Source organism: Salvelinus namaycush, chromosome 23 (genome assembly GCF_016432855.1).
Source record: "Salvelinus namaycush isolate Seneca chromosome 23, SaNama_1.0, whole genome shotgun sequence".
NCBI classification, from domain to species: Eukaryota; Metazoa; Chordata; class Actinopteri; order Salmoniformes; family Salmonidae; genus Salvelinus; species Salvelinus namaycush.
The window spans coordinates 35,073,676-35,099,847 of record NC_052329.1 but is presented as its reverse complement, the minus strand read 5'-3'; the positions used below and the strand labels follow the sequence as shown (position 1 = coordinate 35,099,847).

Here is a 26,172-nt window from a genome sequence, read left to right as displayed (position 1 = left end):
CTGGCACTTCAGAGTGAATTTATGAACACCAAACCTGACTTGGGAGCAAAAGGATGTTATAATGAAATTGACATGATGTAACAGTAGTGTACTAGGGAGGGAGGGCGAGTTGCCCCCAACACAGTCATCCAACATATTACTACTTTATTCAAAAATGATCTAAAACTTGTTTTATTTATCCTAAAGGCTTTCCTGCTTGTATATTTTTTTCAACATTTCAAAAAATGTGATACATTTACCACAAAATCGTTTTGTTGAAATATCTCTAGAAGTTGTGAAGACAGGATAATCGGCCCTAAATTGTAGTAGTGAAGAAAATCGATTTTCTGAGATCCTCCCGCAGCTTAGAATCTAATATGATAGGTATGTAAGCAATGTCTGTTCGTTATTGCACTTTGAACATTCACCTGAAAGCGTGTGCAACCAGGGCTAAAATAAACACCACAGGATTCATGAAATCTATTTTACGGGAAATTATTGCCTAGTTAAATACATCAAAAATATGAATCTCATACAGCCTAGCCTACTGTAACATGACGTCCCGCGCGAGTTATGCAAAGAAGATAGTTCCGTTTTTTCAGTGGTATTTGGGATAGGTACTCAAAAGAAATACAACATTATTCTCTATTACAGTAGGCTACTGGTTCACACATATAGCGGTAACTTACCCGGACATGGTAAATCAGCTTGAAAGTCTACTGAAGTTTGCACCGTATGTAGGTACAAAGTGAAAACAAAAGTAACTCCGTCAAGAAGCAGATGATTTGACCTAGGACACTTTAAAATCCACAGTTGAAGTTCAAATTGTGTAGCTAAAATCTATAATATTTGTACTGCAACAAAATCCTGACATTTATAATGCTCAGTTACACTCAGAGCGTAGCCTAGAGTCCAACCCAAACACAACCCCAGTTCTTAATTAATGATGTGCAGTTCGCGAACGATTTGCTACTTTTTATACTGACTCGAGAGTCATGATTCATTTCTCGTATTGAATCGTTCATTTTAGTCGTTCGTTTGACCTACTGGACGCAATTCATTCTACAGCAGGATTAATGACTCAAGTGAACGAAATGAGTCGAAAGATTTGCTATTTTGACTGAACGAGTCGAAAAGATCCGAGTCAGTAAAAAGAGCCGAACTTCCATCACTATTATTCATAATCATTCACCCACTTCCGATCGACCTTGACACAGGCACGTCGACCAGGTCCAGGGAACTATTTTCCTTCGGAAAAGTAGTCATGGAAAAATTGCCATTCAGTGTTAATAACTATGTTTTCCATGATATTGACTAATCAATAATAATAGGTATACATGGAGGATTTATACAGGAGACAGACAACATCAAAGGGTCTTTAATATTTTTATTATTATTGGAGTACAAATAACTGAAATACACATAAGTAATACACACAGTAGTTGTTTTTTGAGTCTTTTGACCACAGGAGCTCACACAATTTCAAAACTGATATTTAAATACGGTACTTAAAAAAGTAGCTAGGTCTATACTATCAAAATGGGACATAGTAGCCTGAAGACACTGTGTTGTACAGCAATAAAAAATGCATGTGAATGACTCACAACATCCATTTTCTTGCATTTTGTTTTCCCTGAAATTTGTTGCCCTTATTTTCCCTTATTTTCAGCTCTTATGTAACCAAATAAATCATAGATCACTGATCACTGATACAACTACATAGGTTCGAACACATAACATCATGATTTGGTGTGAAATAAAACCTACCTTCACAGATACGTCTTAACTACACACACAGCTGAGGACATTGTGCAAAATAAAGACAAAGTTAAGTGCCAGAAATGCAGACAAAATAAGACTACTTCATAAATAAAAGAAAATAACTGACCGTTTTCACCATGCCAGCCACAAGCACAAACACAGGAGTTTGGTAAACAATACATTGTTTTTTGTTTAACAGAATAAACAGAATTTATTTTGAAAGAACAAACAAGAACAAAACGACTAATAAAAACGACACCGGAAAACTAATTTGTCTGTGGGTTCAGTCAGTGTCCTGTTGGACAGTGATGTAGGTGGCCGGACGGTGGTACGTGGAGTTGGTTGCAGAATCCCTGACATTGTCAGATTGTCATCTGGAAGAACAGGTGATTCAGTCTACTGTCCAATTAAGTCTAATGTAATTCATTACCTTATGACCTGGAGTTATATCTCATAGGATCCCTATGAACACCACTGTTTCAGGGTAAAGTGCCTATTTAGACTTTCACTGAGGCATAAGGCACCTTGGAGGAGGTCCCCCAGTCGCAGCCCCTCACAGCCTCTTGCAGTTCTGGGGAACAGGAAGGGTGAGGTTGCAGGCATTTATGCTGACTCTCCGTCTGCCCTGGCTGTCTACCACAGGGGCTAAGGTCTGGCTCAAGCTCACCTGGGTGTTGCTGAAGGAAGTGATTCGTCCACTGCCAGCAATCTGCAGGTTCACAGTGGTAGCATAGCTAGTCTTTAGAGTCCTTCTGGCTGCCTGCATTGAGGAGGTGTCCTCTGGCTTTGGCTCACTCCTGTGAGGGTACTGGATGGGCACGCCCATGTCTGGGGCTGGGGAGGCCCGAGGCACATAGGCACAGATCAGGCGGCTCCGGCAACTGTCCTCCCCAAGGTCCGGGTCACCCCACTCATCCTGAGGCCAGACAGGGGAGGTCGGAGCACTCCGGTCAGGGCTGTCTCCACTGTCATACTTGGTCAGGAGTTCTCGTACGTCGGGCCAGGCAATGCTGGTGAAGTGTTGCCCGCCGTGGTTGCTCTTCCCAGGGGCCAGTCTGACAGGGGACAAGGTGCCGGGGCTGAGGCAGGATGGGGAACCGCTGTTGGAGCCGCTGTAGGAGCCACTGTTGGAGTAGGATCCCCCTCGGGGGCTCATCAGCCCAGACTCCTGCTCCGCACCCACAGCCCTGCGCCTTCCGCTCTCTCCCCATGACCTTCTCCCATTCCTGACTGGGTTGGGTGGTCGGTCAGCCAGGTTGAGGAAGGGCAGGCTGCTCCCCTTGGTCCTCCGCAGGTTCTGAGAAGGGGTTGGAGAGCATGAGGAGAAACCAGATGGGGGAGGGGAGGAGATGCTGTAGCTTCTCTGAATGGAGGGGGAGGGAGATAAGCCATCTCTCCATGTGGGTGAGGCTATGGAGGAGGAAGGGAATGCATTCCGCGGCTGAGGAGCGGCGACTCCCCACACATTGGCAGGAACCCCGATGGGCGGAGGGGAGGTAATACGAGGGGAGGTGATGCCTGAGGAGCAGGCTGAGGAGGCCCTGGGGAGCTCCAGGGAGAGGCCCAGGTGGTTGAAGGGGCTAGCCCCTCCTGCCCGGGTGCTTCTAGGGTTGGGGGGCTTGTTCATCAGAGGGCCTGTATGATTCTGTACAGGGGGTGGGGAGCAGATCCTGCTGAATGGAGATGGGGAGGGAGAGGGAGACGGTACTCGTGAGCTGGGCTCCGAGGCAGAGAAGGGCCTTGCCACTCTGTTGGAAGTGTGAGTAGAACCACTCCAAAGAGAATCATGGGGATGGGGTATACTACTGGCACTCGCTAACGGTGGCTTCCGGTGATTCACGGCCAATCCTCCGTTAGTGGTGTTGTTGTTGTTGTTGTTGCTATTTCCATTCAAACCAATATGACGTGGCTGGTCTAGGGCAACAGGCCTGGGCCGGGGGGAGGCAGAGGAAGAGGCGGTTTGATGCAGGCTGACTGGGGGGGCTGGGGAGACTGAGTGCTGCCTGCGGTATGGTGGGGGGGACAGGGATGGGGATGCGCATGGGCTGGAGCGAAGTGAAGTAGACCGGAGAGGGGAAGGGGGACACTGAGGGGGGCCGCTAGGGCCAGAGGTGAGTTTGGGGGAGGGAGACCTCATCCTGAGTGGGGATGCAGTGGGAGCGGGAGCCAGAGGGGCTGGACTGTCTGGGGGAGGGGTGGCCTGGTCCTGGAGGCGAGCGTTCTTCTTGGCCAGACTCTGGCTGATGGACTGGCTGATGCAGAAGGCAGCCAGGGACTTGGTCAAGGCAGAAGGGGTGGGAGAGGAACAGGGGAGTCCCCTGATTGGGGAGGGAGAGCGATGGTGGAGACTGGGGCTGAAGGCGGAGGGGGGCTTGGCATCCATGGGATGGCCGATACCTGGAGGCAGGGTGGCTGATCTCTCCAGTGAAGACTGGGAGGAAGGCTGTCTGATGGGGGACAACCCTGAGGCATGGATGGATGGGGCTGAAGGATCCTGGCCTGCCTCTCTGGACTTCAGTGGAGCAGGTGGTAGTCTATAACCAAAGGAAAGAGAAGAGGAAATGAATGGACTTGATTAATCAGTCCCTCCAGGATTCTACGATGGCAACATTTTGAGCAAAATCAACAATTTCACACATAATATGCGAGGGCTTGCAAATTTGACCAATCACTGCACTATCTCCACATAAAACAGACAAATCATCGCAATGTTATCGCATAAACCTGACCCATCAGCACAGTACAAAAAGAGGGCTCGGAATTTCAACCAATCACTGCATAATATGGTTCAATCAAGCCACACGTCAAAAATAAAATCCTCGTCAATGCATTTTCGCTACAAATTCGACTAAATCACTGCATATTGCCATGGAAAATATCACAAAAAATCCCTGCGAAATCCTGGAGGGGCTGATTAATGCCACAACACTGGCTTGAGGAGAAGCAGGATTGAGAGGAGAGGACTGCAGGCTGCGATGGCTCAGTCTTGTGAATATAAACTACTTTGACAGTCCATGTATACTTTTATATATACAACTCAGCTCTTAGCAGCGATGTACACAAAATAAAACGATTTATTATTATACAGCAAAATAGGAACTATGGATAATTTTACCACTCAATATAACCTCTAAAGCTGTGGACATTCAGGGGCCTTTTCACATACTTTGCATCTACAGTGCTTTCAGAAAGTACTCACACCCCTTGAATTTTTTTCATATTATGTAGTGTTACAGCATGAATTTAAAATTGATTAAATTTAGATTTTGTGACACTGGCCTACACACAATACCCCATAATGTCAAAGTGGAATGATGCTTTTAGAAATGTTTACAAATTAATAAAAAAATGTAAGCTGAAATGTCTTGAGTTAATAAGTATTCATCCTCTTTGTTATGGCAAGCCTAAATAAGTTCAGGAGTAAACATGTGCTTAACAAGTCACATAATAACTTGCATGGACTCTGTGTACAATAATAGTGTTTAACATGACTACCTCATCTCTGTACCCCACACATTAAATTATCTGTAAGGTCTCTCAGTGAATTTCAAACACAGATTCAACCAGAAAGACCAGGGAGGTTTTCCAATGCCTCACAAAGAAGGGCACCTATTGGTAGATGGATTTTAAAAAAGCAGACATTGAATATGCCTTTGAGCATGGTAAAGTTATTAATTACACTTTGAATGGTGTATCAATACACCTGAGTCACTACAAAGATACATGCGTCGTTCCTAACTCAGTTGCCGGAGAGGAAAGAAACCGCTCAGGGATTTCACCATGAGGCCAATGGTGATTTTAAAACAGTTCCAGAGTTTAATGGCTGTGATAGAAGAAAACTGAGGATGAATCAACAGCATTGTAGTTACTCCACAATACTAACCTACATGACAGAGTGAAAAGAAGGAAGCGTGTACAGAATAAAAAATATTCCAAAACATGCATCCTGTTTACAATAAGGAACTAAAGTAAAACTGCAAAAAATGTGGCAAAGAAATTAACTTTATGTCCTGAATACAAAGCATTATGTTTGGGGCAAATCCAACACAACACATCACTGAGTACCAGTCTTCATATTTTCAAGCATGGTGGTGGCTGCATCATGGTATGGGTAGGCTTGTCATCGGGCAAGCACTAGGGAGATTTTTTTAAGGATAAAAATAAATGGAATAGGGCTAAGCACAGGCAAAATCCTAGAGGAAAACCTAGTTCAGTCTGCTTTCCAAAAAACACTGGGAGACAAATTCACCTTTCAGCAGGACAATAACCTGAAACACAAGGCCAAACATACACTGGTGTTGCTTACCAAGATGACATCGAATGTTTCTGAGTGGCCTAGTTACAGTTTTGGAAAAAATGGCTTAAAAATCTATGGCAATACTTGAAAATGGCTGTCTAGCCATGATCAACAACCAACTCGACAGAGTCTGAAGAAATTAAAAAAGAATAATTAGCAAATATTGTACAATCCAGGTGTGCAAAGCTCTTAGAGACTTACCCAGAAAGACTCACAGCTGTAATAGCTGGCAAAGATGACTATAACATGTGGTGACTCAGGGGTGTGAATACTTACAGTATCAGTCAAAGGTTTGGACACACCTACTCATTCCAGGGTTTTTCTTTATTTGTAATCTTTTCTACATTGTAGAATAATAGAAGACATCAAAACGATGTAATAACACATATGGAATCATGTAGTAACCAAAAAAGTGTTAAATAAATCAAAATATATTTTATATTTGAGATTCTCCACCCTTTGCCTTGACGACAGCTTTGCCCACTCTTGGCATTCTCTGAACCAGCTTCATGATGTAGTCACCTGTAATGCATTTCAATTAACAGGTGTGCCTTGTTAAAAGTTAATTTGTGGAATTTCTTTCCTTCTTAATGCGTTTGAGCCATTTAGAACTTTGAACATTTTTTAAAGTGCAGTTGCAAAAACCATCAAGCGCTATGATGAAAACTGGCTGACATGAGGACAATCACAGGAAAGGAACATCCAGAGTTACCTCTGCTGCAGAGGATAAGTTCATTAGAGTTACCAGCCTCAGAAATTGCTGCCCAAATAAATGCTTCACAGAGTTCAAGTAACAGACACATCTAAATATCAACCGTTCAGAAGATACTGTGTGAATCAGGCCTTCATGGTCAAATTGCTGCAAAGAAACCATTACTAAAGGACACCAATAAGAAGAGACTTGCTTGGGCCAAGAAACACGAGCAATGGACATTAGACCGGTGGAAATCTATCCTTTGGTCTGATGAGTCCAAATTTGAGATTTTTGGTTCCGCTGTGTCTTTGTGAGACGCAGAGTAGGTGAACGGATGATCTCCGCATGTGTGGTTCCCACCGTGAAGCATGGAGGAGGAGGTGTGATGGTGTGTGGGTTCTTTGCTTGTGACACTGTCAGTGATTTATTTAGAATTCAAGGCACACTTAACCAGCATGGCTACCACAGCATTCTGCAGCGATACGCCATCCCACCTGGTCTGTGCTGAGTGGGACTATCAGGACAATGACCCAACACACCTCCAGGCTGTGTAAGGGCTATTGGACCAAGAAGGAGAGTGATGGAGTGCTGCATCGGATGACCTGGCCTCCACAATCACCCGACCTCAACCCAATTGAGATGGTTTTGGATGAGTTGGACCGCAGAGTAAAGGAAAAGCAGCCAAAAAGTGCTCAGCATATGTGGGAACTCCTTTAAGACTGTTGGAAAAGCATTCCAGGTGAAGCTGGTTGAGAGAATGCCAAGCGTGTGCAAAGCTGTCATCAAGGCAAAGATTGGCTACTTTAAAGAATCTAAAATGTGAAATATATTTAGATTTGTTAAATACCTTTTTGGTAACTACATGATTCCATATGTGTCGTTTCATAGTTTTGATGTCTTCACTATTATTCTACAATGTAGAAAATAGTAAAAATAAATCATTATGCATATAGCATTTCACTAAAATGCTTTCTTTCCATCTACTCTGTGAATAACTGTCACGTTCCTGACCTGTTTTCTGTTGTTTTTGTATGTGTTTAGTTGGTCAGGGCGTGAGTTGGGGTGGGTAGTCTATGTTATGTGTTTCTATGTTGGGTTAATGTGTTGCCTGATGTGGTTCTCAATTAGAGGCAGGGGTTTGACGTTTCCTCTGATTGAGAACCATATTAAGGTAGGCTGTTCTCACTGTTTGTTTGTGGGTGATTGTTGCTGTGTCTGTGTTTGTGCACCACACGGTACTGTTTCGTTTTGTTTAGTCTGTTCGTGCGTTCTTCGTTTTATGTTAGTTCGCATGTTCAGGTCTGTTGACGTCGTTTGTTGTTTTGTAGTTTGTCTTGTATTTTCGTATTCGTTATTATAATTAAATTCATTACGTCTACATACCTCGCTGCGTGTTGGTCCGATCCATGCTCCTCCTCGTCTGAGGAGGAGAACGACTTCGACAGCCGTTACAGAATCACCCACCAACAAAGGATCAAGCAGCGGGGTAACGGGCAGCAGTGACAGCAGCAGCGGTACAAGGAGGAATGGACATGGGAGGAAATCCTAGATGGAGAAGGACCCTGGGCAGAGCCAGAGGAGTGTCGCCGCCCCAAAGCGGAGCTGGAGGCAGCGAAAGCGGAGAGGCGGCATTATGAGGCGCTAGCAAGGCAGAGCGGCTGGAAGCCCGAGAAGCTCACCCAAATATTTATTGGGGGGGGGCACACGGGGAGTGTGGCAGAGTCAGGAGTCAGACCTGAGCCAACTCCCCCTGCTTACCGTAAGGAGCCGGTGAGGGCGGTATTGGAGGTGAGTGACACAGAGACAGTGAAGGAGTTAATGGGGAAATTGTAGGAGAGAGTTATGAGGGAGGTGCTGGTTTGGTGCATTAGGCACGACATCCGCCCGACTGAACGTGTCGGGGAATTGATGTCACCGGGAACAGCTCTCCATACTCGTCCTGAGGTGCGTGCTAGCCGTCTGGTTAAGACTGTGCCAGCTTCACGCACCAGGCCTCCTGTGCGCCTTCCTAGCCCTGCACGTCCTCTGCCAACTCGCCGCTACAGCTCTCCCAGCCATGCTTCCAGTGGAGAGAGAGGGCGTCGTCCCGGGCAGGCACCGTGTTATGCGGTGGAGCGCACGGTGTCCCCGGTGCGTGTGCTTAGCCCGGTGCGCACCATCTCTGCTCCCCACATCTGCCGGGCTAGGGTGAAGATCCAGCCAGGGCGGATGGTGCCAGCCCTGCTCTCAAGACCTCCAGTACGTCTCCAGAGCCCTGTTCCTCCTCCACACACTCTCCCTATGGTGCGTGTCTCCAGCCCAGTGCCACCAGTTCCGGCACCACGCACCAAGCCTCCTGTGCGTCTCCAGAGCCCTGTACGCACTGATCCTTCTCCCCGCACTCGCCCTGAGGTGCGTGCCCTCAGCCCGGTACCACCAGTTCCGGTACCACGCACCAGGCCTATAGTGCGCTTTGAGAAACCAGTGTGCCCTGTTCCTGCTCCCCGCACTAGCCTTGAGGTGCGTGTCTCCAGTCCGGTACCACCAGTTCCGGCACCACGCACCAGGCCTACTGTGCGCCTCAGCAGGTCAGAGTCGGCCGTCTGCCCAGCGCCGTCTGAGCCGCCCGCCTGCCCAGCGCCGTCTGAGCCGTCCGCCTGCCCAGCGCCGTCTGAGCCGTCCGTCTGCCCAGCGCCGTCTGAGCCGTCCGTCTGCCCAGCGCCGTCTGAGCCGTCCGTCTGCCCAGCGCCGTCTGAGCCGTCCGTCTGCCCAGCGCCGTCTGAGCCGTCCGTCTGCCCAGCGCCGTCAGAGCCGTCCGTCTGCCCCGAGCCGTCAGAGCCGCCCGTCTGCCCCGAGCCGCTAGAGCCGCCCGTCTGCCCCGAGCCGCTAGAGCCGCCCGTCTGTCCCGAGCCGCCAGAGCCGCCCGTCAGTCAGGAGCCGCCAGAGCCGCCCGTCAGTCAGGAGCCGCCAGAGCCGCCAGCCAGTCAGGGGCCGCCAGAGCCGCCAGCCAGTCAGGGGCCGCCAGAGCCGCCAGCCAGTCAGGGGCCGCCAGAGCCGCCAGCCAGTCAGGGGCCGCCAGAGCCGCCAGCCAGTCAGGGGCCGCCAGAGCCGCCAGCCAGTCAGGGGCCGCCAGAACCGCCAGCCAGTCAGGAGCCGCCAGAGCCGCATGAGCTGCCCTCCAGTCATGAGCTGCCCTCCAGTCCGGAGCTGCCTCTCTGTCCTGAGCTGCCTCTCTGTCCTGAGCTACCCCTCTGTCCTGAGCTACCCCTCTGTCCTGAGCTACCCCTCTGTCCTGAGCTACCCCTCTGTCCTGAGCTACCCCTCTGTCCTGAGCTACCCCTCTGTCCTGAGCTACCCCTCTGTCCTGAGCTACCCCTCTGTCCTGAGCTACCCCTCTGCCCTGAGCTACCCCTCTGTCCTGAGCTACCCCTCTGTCCTGAGCTACCCCTCTGTCCTGAGCTACCCCTCTGTCCTGAGCTACCCCTCTGTCCTGAGCTACCCCTCTGTCCTGAGCTACCCCTCTGTCCTGAGCTACCCCTCTGTCCTGAGCTACCCCTCTGTCCTGAGCTACCTCTCTGTCCTGAGCTACCTCTCTGTCCTGGGTTACTTCTCTATCCTGAGCTACCTCTCTGTCCTGAGTTGTCTATATTTAGGAGGGGCCTTGGTGAAGGTTCCTAGACCATGGTCGGGGGCGAGGGTCGCCACTCAAGGGACGCTAAGGAGGGGGACAAAGACAATGGTGGAGTGGTGTCCTCGTCCTGCGCCGGAGCCGCCACCGCGGACAGATGCCCACCCAGACCCTCCCCTTGAGTTTTAGGGGTGCGCCCGGAGTTCGCACCTTGAGGGGGGGGTTCTGTCACGTTCCTGACCTGTTTCTGTTGTTTTTGTATGTGTTTAGTTGGTCAGGGCGTGAGTTGGGGTGGGTAGTCTATGTTATGTGTTTCTATGTTGGGTTAATGTGTTGCCTGATGTGGTTCTCAATTAGAGGCAGGTGTTTGACGTTTCCTCTGATTGAGAACCATATTAAGGTAGGCTGTTCTCACTGTTTGTTTGTGGGTGATTGTTGCTGTGTCTGTGTTTGTGCACCACACGGTACTGTTTCGTTTTGTTTAGTCTGTTCGTGCGTTCTTCGTTTTATGTTAGTTCGCATGTTCAGGTCTGTTGACGTCGTTTGTTGTTTTGTAGTTTGTCTTGTATTTTCGTATTCGTTATTATAATTAAATTCATTATGTCTACATACCTCGCTGCGTGTTGGTCCGATCCATGCTCCTCCTCGTCTGAGGAGGAGAACGACTTCGACAGCCGTTACAATAACAATGTACTTATCTTATCTTATTCATGGTATTTCTTTAAGAACTCTTAGTCGAGAAACAGGAAAAAGTCTCTGCACTCTTCCAGTCAGATGCAAATTTCTTTAATGTTTCTCCAGTTTTGCCTTTTGCCTCCAGCACCTTCACAAATCGGTTTTGGGTGTGTGGTAGATTCTGCTTATTATCTACAAGAACTCTTCGTGGAAGAATTAAGCAATGGACCGGTGAAATTGTGTTACTACTGTACTATTAGGCCTATTAAATACTGTACCTTTGGCTGGGGAGTGTGGCGTTGTTTGATCCATTCCAATTGATAGGAAGGCTCCTTCTACCCATGCTAGTGGGCAGGTGCAGGTTGGGTGGTCTTTGGCTGGTGAACTTAGGCAGACAGTCAGAGGACTGCACCCCTGGCGGAGGTATAGGCGTCGGGCTTTGGAGCGATGACCACGGATGGGGAACCATGCCCCCTTTTTCTTTGGAATCCTCTGGGACTTGACTCTCCTTGACTCTCTGACCAGATGTATGTGTTGCTTGTATGGGTTCAGTCATAGGTGACTGAGTGGGATGCCACACTAAGGGGTTTGACCCCTCAGTTAGTCCAGAGATGGACCTCTGTTGTGTGGGAGATGTGTCGGAGCTGTGAGGGGAAATCTTTGGCGATGCAGGTGAAACATCCCGATCATCTAGAGTGGCATCTCGTGGTTTCTCTTTGGTGGATTCAGCTTTATTTTGATGACCAGGGGCCATCTGGGGTGAACTCCCCCTCTCAGCCCCACTGGCCACATAAGGCGACATTATCTTGGTGTTTAAATTGTCTTCGTCTGGCTTCACCACCTGGCTCGTCTCTGGTTCAGTTGGAGCCTGCTGTTGAATGGTCTTCAGCAGTTCCTCTGCAGCTCCAACCCCTGGAGACCTGTCCTTGATCCCACATGGGCCTGCTAAAGAGGTTGCTGTCCCCAGAGAAGGATCTTCCCTGATGGAGTACAGATGATGTCCTTTCTGCTCTGCCTGAGTCCTGCTGAGATTCACAGACATCTCTGGGGTCCCTGGATGACCATCAGCTGGAACCTCAATCCTTACCCCTTGGATGGGGCCTTCCTGGACTGGGAAGCCCTTCTTGGAGTGAGGCCTCTGCATCTCAGCTTCTGTGATTACTTCCTCAGACTGGTTCTCCATAAGCTTCCCCTCCACAGCAGTCGTCACTACCTCCTCAGGCCCAACCTGAGGGGTTTTTGGTGGGGTGGTCAGAGGGGAGGAGGGTGGAGAGGTAATGGACGTGGATCCCAGGTTGGAAACACTGTCCCTGGGTCCGGCCAGGACGTAGCTATTCTCCTGCTGGCGGTAGGTGGGGGACAGCTGTTCACTGACAAGGACGTGGCCAAAGAGCTGGGGTTCTGAGGAAACTGAAGTCATCTCCTGGCAACCTGTAAAACCCACAAAAAAACATCCCAAACACTGTCATTCACTGATACACAATATGGAGGCTTTACATGTCATGTTTTATTCGTAGTGTTTCCTAACTAACTATATGAAGGCTTTACTTTCACTATCAAACATGGTAAATCACAGTTTATAAGTGTTAATCCATTATTAATAGTGTTCACTAAAACAAAGTGAGTGAAAATGAAACAATAAGACAGCAACAAGTCTTCAGATTTCATCACTACTACACTATTAAATCAAATCATAGCCATTCCTAAAGGATGTTAAAGGTACTGACCAGTGGAATGGCTCTGAGCTCTCTTTACTGTAATCTTCTTCCCATGATGCTGCTGTGGCGGCTGGGCCTGAGGGACACTGTGCCTGTTGGTGCCGGTCCACGGTGCACGACCCACACACCCCCTCTTGTGGTGAAGTGGCAGCTTCATGATGCTGGCCTTGGCGCTGTACATACGAGCCAGCATTTGAACCTTACTGAGGATCCTCTCCGAGTTCTCCACCAGACATGGATCACCGGGGCTGGCCTCGAACAGGCCTATGCCTGCCACGTCTGCGACCGTTGCCCCCTCGTACAGGGTCTGGCTGGAGGACACCATCTTACAGTGGCGGGACCAGCGGCCCACCTTGATCTGGCTGGGTAGGCCCTCTAGGTTCCCAGTGAGGGAGCTCCTGTCTCTGATTCTGCCCAACCCAGCCTGGGACACTGGGGCGGTCTTACTGTCGTGGAGGCTTGTAAGTGGAGGGACAGTGGAGTCTTTCTGGGCCTCTTTAGGTTCTGCGTCCAGATCACTTGGACTTGGTCCATGGCCGTTGATTACTTGCTGGTCTTCTGTGATCACTTTGACTGCTTCATCACTGCATGAGGGCTCTTTGTTTATGTCTGTTAACAGGTTAAGTGTGATTTCCTTCTCTGTACTAACAGCGGCTCCTACTTTCTCCTTCTCTTTCCACTCCTTCATCAACTCTTTGTAAGGGAGGAGCTCGCTCCCTGGCTCAAACCTGCTACAATCCTCCACAGCAGGCTCACCCTGACCTGGTGCCTGGCTATGATCTTCCTGGGAACCAGCAGCAGAAGTGGAGGAACAGTCTGGGCTGAGGGCTCCCTCTCCCTGGTCAGGCAGCTCTAACTCAGGCTCTGGTTCTGCCCCCCCATCGGAGCGCCCGCTCTCCGAGTCACACAGGCTGTCCTGGTGGCCAAAGACAGCAAAGCGGGACACAGAGTCTTTGACCAGGCCGGTGGGGATGATGAGAGAGAAGCTGTTTCTCCTGGGGGTGGGGCTGCTGTCACCTTCTCCTGCTTCTCCTGCCTCGGCCTCAGCCGCCTCGTAGTAGCTGCGGATCTTCTCGATGATCTGCCTGTCGGACTTGGTGAGCTGGGTCTCTTTCTTGGGCGCCAGAGGGCTCTGTACAGTGTCCTCTGGGACGGAGAGAGGAGAGATAGGAGCTTCTGAGGGTTTGTCCTTGTTGGGGAGGTCAAAGCAGAGTTCTTTCTCCCTCTCGCTTTTGTCAGGGAGGCTTACAGGAGAGAGAGGTGTCGTGGTTTTGATCGTTTGCTCGTCCTCCACCTCTGATGCAGTTCTTTCCTCAACTGTCTCGGTTTCTTTGGCTGATGTGCTCTCCTCCTGAGGCATCTCCTCTTTGACATCAGATGGCAAAGGTGTTGACTCTCCACCTTCACAACCTCCCTCCTCTGAGGACTCACTGGACAGACGGGGTGGAAGAGTTTGGTCTTCCATTTTGGTTCTGCTCTCCTCCAGTTGCACTGTTATCTCCTCTGGACTATTAGGATGGGGGTCTTGCGACTCGTAAGTCTCCTCTGTAGGGGAAGCAAGCGGCTGGTAATTTCCTTGCTGAGCAACTGGACATGGAGGTGGCTCAGTTGTTTGGTCCTCCAGAGACTCATCCAGGGGTGAATCCTGTGGAAAGACAGAAACAAAAACAAAAGAGTCAGTCATCCCTGCAGCTCCTACAATACGTACACGGTAGAGTAATGCAGCACTAACTCAGGAAGGAATTGATAGCTCATAAAACTAGACACTAATGTCTAGTGACTAGACAAGTGGCACAGGTTGCTTCAAATCCATGGCAACTGTTTAACAATGTGTGAATTGTGAAAGACAATATAGCCCACCCATACTATGTCATGCTTGAGTTCGGCCATTCCCTCTCGCACGCGGCTCTGGTTAATGAACTGCATGATCTCCTCAGTGATGGAGAGGGTGGGCGGGAGGCTCAGGGGGGATAGATCCTCATCATCCAGGCCCAGGCAGGGGTCCGGCCGCTCTGCCTCAGCCTCCACCTCCATCACAGAGGAGGCCAGGGTGTTGGTGCTGCCTGAGGATCCCAGGCTATCTGCCCCATGACACAGCTCCCCCTCGCTGCCAGCCTATGGAGATGGACATGCGCATAAACACGGAGACGGAGAATGTCAGGAACGGAGGTTGTTATTCAGTAGCATTTCTAACGCCAACAAGGCATTGCTTATAGTAATTCTTGCCAAGTAATTATTTCCAAAGAGATATCATTTGATGATTGATTTATGTGTACGACAGTTGTGTGGGTGGTTAAGTGTGGAACAAGTCTGAATCAAGCTTACCTTTGAAGAGACTGGATTCCATGAGAAGATAGGAATGGTTTGTGGGAAACAAACAAGTGCGTGTTGACTTTCCATTAAAAACATACCAAATCTTTCAGCCCTGACTGACTGAGGCACTACCAGGAAACAAGATAAACAAAAATCCTTTATGAAGCATTCTCACCACTCTCACCATGAAATGCTGTTTCGAAGTCTTTAGTTGGAGCTGGAAAGAAACACCCATAAGCATCCAAGAATTAGTCATTTCCAATTATTACATTTATGCATTTAAATTTCCTAGCTAACTGTACGTTTAGTCCAAGTAATGTGCCGTAGGTGATTCCTCTCTGGGCCCTTGTTCATAAAGCGTCTCAGGATCAGGTGCTCCTTGTCCATGTCATCTTATTAATAATTCAGTACTGGGGCGGCAGGTAGCCTAGTGGTTAGAGCGTTGGGCCAGTAACCGAAAGGTTGCTGGATTGAATCCCTGAGCTGACAAGGTAAAAATATGTCGTTCTGCCCTAGTACGAGGCAGTTAACCCACTGTTCCCTGGTATAATTTGTTCTTAACTGACTTAAATAAAGGTTAAATGTAAAAATAAATATATAAAAAAAAGATCTAAAAGGCAAAACTGATAGTTCATCAGCACTTCTGCTTTGAGACTCTTTATGAATGTGGACCCTGTTCTATAGACATGAAGTCTCACCAGACTGCCTCCTGAGTAGGAATGCTGATCTAGGATCTGTCCATATAATCTTATTCATTATGATCTAAAAGGCTAAACTGAGGCTAAATCAGCACTCCTACTCTAAGAAGTCTCACCAGACTGCCTCCTGCCGCGGTGGTAGGACAGGTTCCCCTCCAGAAGCAGGGGAAGGCTCTTCTTGGCCTTCTCTGGGGTGTAGATGAACTCTGGGGGCTCTGGACACACACACACACACACACACACACACACACACACACACACATAGTTTACTCAGCAAACACAGACCAGACAGGCATATGGCAAAAGGCCTTTGTTATTTGCTAGATTTATGACAAAAAAGAAGCCATCACACTCATCCGACTTTGGGGTTTGAACATGCTTAAAACCAGTAAAGATATCCAACAGAAAATAAAAGTGGTTCACACACAAATGAGATACTAGGTGCATTACAGGTAAGAATGGCTTGTCCTGACCTGATTGGCGTCTTCCTCGATGGTATTCATTGCATCTTGGAGATGACTTTTTTAAATGATCCTGATCAAACTGAGGAGCTGTGAAATAGAAATGGCAAGTTACTGAGTTGTGCATGATCGTAAATTGTGCACGATTGGTGTCAAATACAGTGTAAATTGAAAGTGAAAAGTGTAGGTGTGTGAAAGTATGATGGTTTGAAATGACATGAAACTCACATTGACAGAAGTTGTCACCGAGTACCTGCCTTGCCTGAAAAATACATGTATGGTATTTCAATGATTGTTCGACTTGCGACAGTGTTTGCATTAACTTTAAATAGCCATGAGGTGGCAGCACAACCTAACAGAGTGAATACAATATTCTCAGTTTCAGTATAGCCACAGCCTTCAGTGATATATTTGGCTGAAAAGTATTGCCATTCATATCGGCAGCATTGACCGTAATGTCTCACCTTCTGGGGTAGAGAGGCAAGATGGTTCTCCACTATCAGTTTCTTGAGGTAGTGCAGCCAAAGGCGTTTCTCCTCCTGGTTCTTGGTCTGTAATATGGGTAGGAAGGTAGTTTAGGTACACTGGTCTGACACAATACAATGTCCTGTTCTTTGGTTTACTCATACCTGTACAATGTGCTGCTGTTTGGGGATGGTCTGATCGGACACCTTAAAACACAGGGGGTCCTTCATGGTTTCTACCAGAAGTAGATTACAGCACTGAATGGAGAGAAGGGTGGAGAGATGAGGGAAAGGAGAGTGAAATATGAGAGGAAAGGCAGTGGGGGGGAAATAAGGGTATCAGTACACGATAAAGAATCAAGCAACAAACGAAAACATTTCACTTTTTTGATTGGTGTAGGCGTCATCTCTAAAAATACATGCCCATAGCATTTACAGAAACAAAATCATCTGATCGATTCATTCCGCTGTTCACACGTCACTCACAAATATATGGGTGCTGTAGATGAAAAGCTCCAGCCTCTTTTTAGCAATAAGCAGCATCTTGTCGAAGAGGAAGAATGCCCTCTCCTTCTTGACCCGTTGGACCCTGAAGGAGCCCTCCAACACCAGCTCCCCAAAGCCATTCAGGTCTGGACCTGTCCAGTTGGTCAACAAGCTCTCAATCTCCTGCCAGAGCCAAAAGAAAAGCAGTGTTTGTGTTGACCAAAGATTGACCTCTAACCTTCAAAAACAGATGTAGTGGAGACTGACGTACAAAGACCTCCGTGACCTCTAACCTCTTTTGACTTTTAACCTCTGACCTCTGCAGCCAGTTCAGAGTCCTAGATAACACATACAGTAGTTTCCTCAGAGCCTGACTGGTGGTCCGTACCTGCAGCCTGACGGCGTGCTCCTGCTTCCTCTTCATGTCGTTGATGTACCAGGCCACGGCTGTCATGGTGATGATGGCATCCTCCACCATCTCGTAGCCAGGGTCACTTTTATCAAAGTGTTTGGCCAGCTCCTGCCACACGGGGGTGATAGTGAGGTTAGGCTTCTATTAGGTTCGGTATAACGAGAAAGGGGTAGCTGCAGCCCAATACGGCGACCAGAGAACGAACGAGTGGGTGTGTCGAAACCAGGCAACTACCGTACTGCGAGAGTTGGAACTTCTGTTTTGAAGTCAGAGGATGAGTCTGAGTTGTATTTCAGTGTTTAGTTTACACAAATGATTGTGCATTTTCAGTTATAAACCTGACATTCTTTTATTAAAAGTACTGATGATGGGTGTATTGTTGCTTGTATGCGTTGTACGTGTGTTCTTACTGTGACTGTCACCCTAATATTGGCTACTAGGTATCTACTTCCCACAACGTTGCGGGACAGTAGTGCTTGGCAAGCGAGAGCGAAGGACACTGTGTCCCAGTGTTGTTGCCGACTGTGTGTATCAAAGTGACATCGAGATGGTTGTGGGAAAAATTGCTACGTTATCTACCGCCTGTGACACTGTGATAAGACACCCCCCAGTGGGAAGCACCTCAGGTCGTCAAGCAGCTCCATACAACACCGGTGCATTAGCCAATGAGGGGATCAATTCCAATATATATTTGATGGAAAAGAGATGTTTCTGGATGATGCACCATGCTGCCTTGTTGACAACATGACAGAGCGGCACAGATTATTGTTCACATCACAGGGCAATGGGGCCATAGACCAGCGTACCATGGCTCAGGTTAATAGAACTCCCTCATTTGCACTGGTTTAGCGACTTTGAAATGAGCTGATTCACTTTCCATAAACCCACTCCTTTCGACACACCCACTTGCCATATTGGGCTGCAGCTATACATACTTGAGAATAACCACCACAGAGGTGGGCTTGGAGAGAGAAGCCTAGGTAGTTGATCAGTGTCCAAATACAGCTAGTTAAATGCCATGAGTTGAGAGTCTGCGTGACTTGGGGGGCTTTCGTTTAATGATAGGGTCCTTGTTTCATTTCACAGCTTCTCCATGCTTCATTTACTCGCTAGCTGCACCGCTGGTCTGCTGAGTATCACTCACTAATAAAGGCAAGGAGTACAGAGTAAGAAACAGAATGCTTTGCATTGAAGGGAAACTCAGTCTACAACAGGCCCTGTACCATTCCTCTGTGTAAAATAAAGGGTTTATACATATAGTCGTATTCTCTGAATAAGTTTGACATTGATTTTATTGGATCAGTATCATTGTATTGTCTCTCTGACCCAGGCCATGACCTATACTGACCTGCAACAGGAGGTGGTACTTGAGGATCCTCTGCACTGGCTTCAGAAGGTAGGTCTCCAGGGGCAGGGAGTGGCACAGGGTGGTCTGCCTCTCCTGGAAGAAGCCCACCAGGCTCTTGTTCTTCATGCAGTCCCTCAGAACAGCCACCGAGCTGGGGAAAGAGATCCAAAGAAGAGGGGTGGTGTAGGTTGTTGGTGGAAGAGGGGGGGGTTCACAGTAAGACTCATCAGTTGGCTCATTGCTATGCCAGACAGCACTTAATCTCATGGTGAAGCGTACAGTAATGTGTTCAACATATGCCTTCGGTCCCCTCTTCAGAGGGGCCTCTTTTTGTCTGAACGCAACTATTTACATATAGTAAAACATTCTGCTGCAGTCCCCTTGCTGTCCGACTGGGATGTCTTTCTCAGGCAAAAGCTCTGATATCTGTTAACAGCATATCTCGGTATGAGCTATGAACTGGTCTTTTTAAGACATCACTGGATGAATGCACATACTGCAGCTCACGTACATGGTCAGGGCACCATCAATGTCTCATAACAAATATAATTCTGTTTCTATTCTCTGTGACAGACGCACGAAAGGCTGTTTACGCGGAGCATGTGGAACACCGCATCGTCATGGTGATGGGCAGCGATCCAGTCCTATTCAAACATCTGCCAGTCAAATAGTAGTGGCCCTTGGGATTAGAATTGATGGGCCGTGAAAGATGCCGCCTCTAAAATGCTTGTGATGGGTTTGTGTTTTACACGCACAATACACTGTGAGTTAGCCTGTTTGACCAGTGACCGAATCGAACCGCGATCATTAAATCAGTCACTATAGTTTTTCATTAGATGAACTTAAGGTGATGGTTTCACTTGTCATTCCGACCACTGAGTAGTTCAAATAGATCTATTCAAGACGCTGAGTACGGTTACATGCACACAATAATGTGATTATTGTAGATAGTCAGGTTAACCTAATAGTTTGTTTAAAACGTTTACATGCTTTGCAAGTAGAATGATTTCCCTAATAATCCTGTTTACATGGACACATCTGAAATCAGGTCACCTGATGGTAAATTTGATAAATGCAGAAAAATCGACAGTCACAACAAACGTTCCACCACAGTGACCGTGTTATTTTTGCGAAGACTTTTTGATTCTGAGTTTGTACAATTTGTATGTGAAAACTATTTACAAGATGCTTACTTTCAGTTTTTCCGAACTCACTTAAGAGGGAGGCTTGCGCTTCCCGGTGCTGGCACATATGCAGATCAAATACACAGCTGGAACGCCGATTAAGCTGTTTATGTCCTAATAATTCGAAAGATTGCTCAGAAAAACGGGTGTTTTAATCGGCGTACTGTATGCTTACTTCGATTTTGACCTTTACGCCGATTAAGATAAGCAGAGTAAGGTGTTTACATGAGTAATGTTACACTCAGCCTTCTGCCATAGTCAGTTTAATATCCATCTTTTGTGTGCATGTAAACGTACTTAATGACCATCAGCAATAATCTTCCTTCCACTCATGTCTCTCTATAAAGGATGGGGATTACAACTGTACTCTTTCCCCCCACCATCATATACAATTGTACATTTATACCACTGTAACAATTTCAAATGTGTATTTTCAACTTCACTTGTCCACTGTGTTGAACTCATTACATTCTCACCCCAGGTCCCTTCACAATAGCTATCATTCAATGATCTAGGTCAAATGACAGTGCACACCAGTACAGTGGTGTGTGTGTGTGTGTGTGTGTGTGTGTGTGTGTGTGTGTGTGTGTGTGTGTGTGTGTGTGTGTGTGTGTGTGTGTGTGTGTGTGTGTGTGTGTGTGTGTGTGTGTGTGTGTGTGTGTGTGTGTGTGTGCGTGCGTGCGTGCGTGTGTGTGTGCGTGTGACTTACTTGGGGTAGTTCATACAGTAGAGGGTATATATGTCGAAGGCTTCGCTCTAAACAAGAGGGAGAGAAAATAAACCGATGTGTGAGAAAGACCAGAGACACGGAGCTTTGGTCTCCATGTTCACTCTGCTACAAACCCCCCTAGGATTATGTGACAGCTCTCCTCACATGAGGATCATTCTCCAGGTCTCACTCAGAAATAAACACTTTGTTTTTATCTCCTTACAAAACCCCATTCCCCGACTTATGTATTCTCATCCAAGAAACATCCCATCTCAACAGCTCATTTAAGAAAGTTAAAGAAACCTAATTGCATTTTACATTTAAGTAGGCTTTGTAGTGGCGATTCCCTATGACTGCCACTGGCACAGGAGAGAGCTGTCCACATCCACAAATCAGCTTTACAAAACGTTACTCTTTTGGGGTGAAGTTCCCATTTATTGTGTCTATAAATATAAATAGCTCTGAAACACATATTCCTGTACGAAAGGTGCAGAGAGGCATTCTATAAGGTGTATATGTGATACGATAAGAACTGTATGCCCTCTCCTCTCACCTGTGCTAACCCTGCCCGGTCACCTGTGCTAACCCTGCCCGGTCACCTGTGCTAACCCTTCATGGTCACCTTGTTATCCAATCCTGGTCACCTGTGCTAACCCTTCCTGGTCACCTGTGCTAACCCTTCCTGGTCACCTGTGCTAACCCTTCCTGGTCACCTGTGCTAACCCATCCTGGTCACCTGTTCTAACCCTTCCTGGTCACCTGTGCTAACCCATCCTGGTCACCTGTGCTAACCCATCCTGGTCACCTGTGCTAACCCATCCTGGTCACCTGTGCTAACCCATCCTGGTCACCTGTTCTAACCCTTCCTGGTCACCTGTGCTAACCCTTCCTGGTCACCTGTGCTAACCCATCCTGGTCACCTGTGCTAACCCATCCTGGTCACCTGTGCTAACCCATCCTGGTCACCTGTGCTAACCCATCCTGGTCACCTGTTCTAACCCTTCCTGGTCACCTGTGCTAACCCTTCCTGGTCACCTGTGCTAACCCATCCTGGTCACCTGTGCTAACCCATCCTGGTCACCTGTGCTAACCCATCCTGGGCACCTATTTTAACCCATCCTGGTCACCTGTTCTATCCCATCCTGGTCACCTATTCTAACCCTTCCTGGTCACCTGTGCTACCTATATACACATGCGACCAGTGACCCATGACCCCTCTAGTGTACAAAACGAGTAAAAAAAATAACCCTTGACAGACAACATACACACAACTCATAAACAGTCCAAAATGGCTGCTACAGGTTTAGATAATGGTTCTGTGAGGTCAACTGAATATTATGTTCCAAACACTTGTGTATGTATGTATGTATACTTGTCTTTACCACTCAGTCGTACATATAGCCAGCAGGTCTAGGGTTGGAGATTCATAGCTTAGCAGATGGTGAATTGTTACAGGCTACAGCTGACTCCATACAGACCCAGTGTCTGACTACACCTAACCTAAGAGCACGTACGGCCTCATTCCAAGCAGAAACGGTCACGTTTGAACTGCGTTTCCCACGTTCCACACTGGCCCTGATTATTTCCTATATCGCCACCTCCACGTAGTCTGCAGTAGCGAGGGGCCGTTGTCCTCACCGTGTTTAGAGAGGTTAGTCTAGCTCAGAGCAGCATCGCAAAACCCAGAATAACCTTGCCGGTAATGGCTTAATCGAATGTACTCTTTTTTTCCCCAGCCATCTATAATTGGCCACAACAGTAGCCCATTCAATAGCAGAGAACTATAGCGACCTGCTGGATAAGAGGGTCTGGAAAGTATAGGCTGGAGACGGGACTAAGAATAGGCACCCTTGGATCCTGGACCGTAAATGGGATTCTGGTTCTTGGGTCTTTTTCCAGCTTTGGCAGGGCCAGGCGTGTCCGTCTGCAGCCCCACATATGGAGGCATACCCCGGGAGTCAGGGACATAGACGCTGGCCATTTTCCCAGCCGACACAAAGGAGAGCCTGTTTCCCTGGTCGATTGGACCCTTCACTGTTCCTGTTTTATCAGTGGTGGTTCTGTGTCATTACTCAGGCGACTACAGTACGGCACCATGCGGGTGTGCAGACCCACTCAACTGTAGTGAGCACATGGGTTAAAGGGTCAGCGCCACCACCGCTTCAGAACCAGACCAAATCACCATACCTCTCTGGTCACGGGCCTACGCACACTCACATAGCCCAAGTACAAACATTTCCTCTGACACACTACCCAATGTCAGTGGCCCACTTCAAACAGCTGTGGTTCTCTACTTGGCCCGAAACAAAAGTTTGTTTCACACGATCTGCTCGCTTGACATTTTAACAGCGCTCTGCATCCAGAGAACAAAATAGCTACTGTATACAAGCACCATATTGTCATAGCCTTTATTAGCCTACACAGCAAGCCAGTCTTAAGCAATGACCCAAGAGGGGCTGACTGTGACCAACCAATCAGGAAACACTGGTTTAGAACATCGGAACACCCACAAGAAAATGTGTAATGTGAATGTACTGGTTGTTTGTGCTTTATCACGACAATGTGGTGACTCACCCTCTCAATGAAGCACTCGGCGATGGCAGCCGCATGAGGACTCCTCTCCAGGTCCTCCAGAAGCTCACTGTGGGAGAGACAGACAGACAGAGGTCAGTTATGGGCCATGAGAACACCAGTACAGCAATGTAAACGTATCACTGCAACACACAGAAGTCATGGAAACATCCCTGTTAACTCGTCTACATCCCTGGGACTCATGCTCTACAAATCAGTACAACAGCTCTCAGTCATGATAAAACATATCCCTGTCAAATACTGTAACATCCATGTAACAACTACTCATAACACATAATGATGAGCACATACACTGCTATATAAAATGGACAGCACAGACATTGCTTGGTAGACACGGTGCAGTGCTTATGAGTGCATGTGAGTTTGTCGAGGTCTAGGAGAGTTCATGAGAACTTTGTTTGGAGACTGTTATTCCGTCTCCACCGAGGCCCTTGGAGCTGGTGTCGAAGACGGTCCTGGCAGGGACGGATCCCAAATCCCAACTCCATTACCACAAAGGATTCATTTATGTCTCCCCTTCCGATCCTTCCAAACTATCTCCTAAATGCATGCAGATGAGACACATCGAGCCCCACATCAGCCAACCCCAACCAGAACCCCCTTCCAGCTGTCCCACTACAGCCCCCCCCCCCCCCCCCCCCCCGCCTCCCCAACACCTTACAAACACAGACATGGATCAGACTACTTTTAACAGGGGACAGGGGGCGAGTGTTTACTTCAAGGGTCAAATAACCGCGTGCACCCATTTCACCTGTGGTCCCGTGCCACGAGCTCACCCTAGCCCCGTCATCACCATGGACAGAATTCTTATGAAACACATATGCAAGCTCTCTCCAGGAGCCTGTAACTTTTGATTAACATCCTACTTCATGGATGTCATTTGGGGGAGAGAGCGGCAGGTCTCTCCTTTCAGTATCTGAATGAATCAAAACTATCAGTGCAGAATTGTCTTGGCTGGAGATGGTGGAAAAGGTAAGGAATAGTAGTGAGGAGGGGAGGGTTGAGGGACAGCGATGCGTTTTGAATTGCGGCTCCGATTAGGAGAAGATGGAGGTTGATGTGGCTAATGGCTGTAATGTCAGTCTCTGGTGGTTTACTGGGACATCTCGACAGAGACAACTAGCCTCACATTCCTGGACAGTGAGCTGAAACTGAAGGTGTCATTCACCGCAGCCCCATCAGCCCATATCTGAGGTTACACGACGTGATGAGCAGCCCATCTGCACTCAGTTCATTAGCGAAGCCCAACTTCTCCGCATCTCTGAGAGGCCCAGGGCTGCCGGACTGGTCAGTCTCCCGGGATCCCCCCTCTTCCAAAGGAAAATAGAGAGGTGCTCTGTAAACACCCGGAGTTCGCCTTCAAATGGATGTGGGGAAACGTTTGGAGCGAAACCGCAGCCCTCCATTCTTTCGTGTCACTCTCTCCTCCCTCGGAGACGAGGCTTGTTTCGCGGCTTCCCTCCGCGGTAAGAGGGCGTCATTAGGGTTTTGCGGGAAGCAAGGGGGAATTACGGGTGGTTTTTATCAAATGGCCACAGAGCAGGGTGTCTCTGCGTGCCACTGGCCTTGACTGATGTCTGAATCCTGTTGTTGACAGACAAAGACAAAGAGAAAGAGGGAACAAAGAACATTCCACCACGGAGACATTTCCTCCATCTGCAAGAGCAAAGGGCTCTCAACAAGACTACATCTGCAGTGCTGTAGCATGTTTGCAAACATTGGATTTAATTAAGGCTTGGCACTTACTAGCAGGGCCTGGTACTTTAAGACAAAAGCCCTGGAAAGTATTTGGCTGTCAGGGCCTTGGACTTGAGTTATGCTTGTAACAAACCTACTAATTGCTTTCTCAGCTTTTCGTTACTAAAACACTCCATCCATAGACTTTTAACAGAGATGCTCCATATTTGAAGTCAGAGAAAAACTAGAGTTTTAAATCAAGCCTACTGATTTTATTTCCTCACTATTTGTGTATTGTTCTTCCCTGTGCTAGATGACACATGACAATCTGGTTATTAACGTATGTGCATTTGCTCCTCCTCTAGATAGAGGGTGAACTGTTAGAGGAAAGAGGAGCCTCCTCTAGATGATCCTTCTACAGTCATATATTTCACAAAGCATTACAGTCAAACAGGGGGGGGGGGGGGGTCACCTGCGAGGCGCACTGCATCAATGAACTCACACGCTCCCTCCCTTTGTTTCATTCTTTCCATTGACGCACTTCTGAACCTCTCTTTTCATTGTGCTTGTGGGGAGCCCTAGTTTATTTACCTCCCATACAGCCAGTTCCCCCTTCTCTTTTCCTCCTGTACGCCTCACTTCCCTCCTTTCTCCTTTAATAAGCATCCCTCTCTCACGGAGTGCGATCTCTGCATTAGATTAAAGCACTTGCAGATCTGTTTCCTCTTTAGCAACTACACAGTAAGTGCCAGACAAAAACAACAGAGACCTATCTACATCCCTAAATCAGAATGTTTATATGCACTTGAACTTTGCTGGCTTTATGTTCCCAATCCATTCCCTGAGTATCTTCACATGTCGACTTCACCGCCTCTCTCAAAGTGAGAACTTCTTTCATGTGACACCCGCATCCTCAGCAACACCAGCCACTCCCACACGAGCCACGGCAGATAAAAACAGACAGCACGGTTTGGGGGACTGGCCCTTCCTGGATCCCAGCCAACCAGGGTAAGAGGGAAGATTCCCTCCCAGGCAGACCACCGGGTCACAGGGATGACTGTGAACAGGTGAGGGGGCTTAGCACTCAGAACGACTCT

General features: G+C 47.9%; 1 protein-coding gene across 1 annotated transcript in view; it reads right to left on the bottom strand.

Annotated features, from left to right (window-relative positions):
* Positions 1–1,349: 1,349 nt before the first annotated feature.
* Positions 1,350–26,172, bottom strand: part of LOC120018364 (serine/arginine repetitive matrix protein 2-like) — a 62,092-nt gene continuing 37,269 nt past the window's right edge. The window contains exons 5-20 of the mRNA XM_038961525.1: positions 23,381–23,447; positions 20,807–20,853; positions 18,914–19,064; positions 17,542–17,673; positions 17,154–17,336; positions 16,833–16,925; positions 16,668–16,754; positions 16,432–16,465; positions 16,216–16,293; positions 15,859–15,957; positions 15,229–15,261; positions 15,057–15,067; positions 14,592–14,846; positions 12,741–14,376; positions 11,292–12,444; positions 1,350–4,274 (exon numbers count right to left, since the gene is read on the bottom strand). Of these exons, the coding sequence (XP_038817453.1) occupies positions 2,294–4,274; positions 11,292–12,444; positions 12,741–14,376; positions 14,592–14,846; positions 15,057–15,067; positions 15,229–15,261; positions 15,859–15,957; positions 16,216–16,293; positions 16,432–16,465; positions 16,668–16,754; positions 16,833–16,925; positions 17,154–17,336; positions 17,542–17,673; positions 18,914–19,064; positions 20,807–20,853; positions 23,381–23,447 (6,040 nt within the window). The 3' untranslated portion in view covers positions 1,350–2,293. The remainder of the gene's footprint in view (positions 4,275–11,291; positions 12,445–12,740; positions 14,377–14,591; positions 14,847–15,056; positions 15,068–15,228; positions 15,262–15,858; positions 15,958–16,215; positions 16,294–16,431; positions 16,466–16,667; positions 16,755–16,832; positions 16,926–17,153; positions 17,337–17,541; positions 17,674–18,913; positions 19,065–20,806; positions 20,854–23,380; positions 23,448–26,172) is intronic.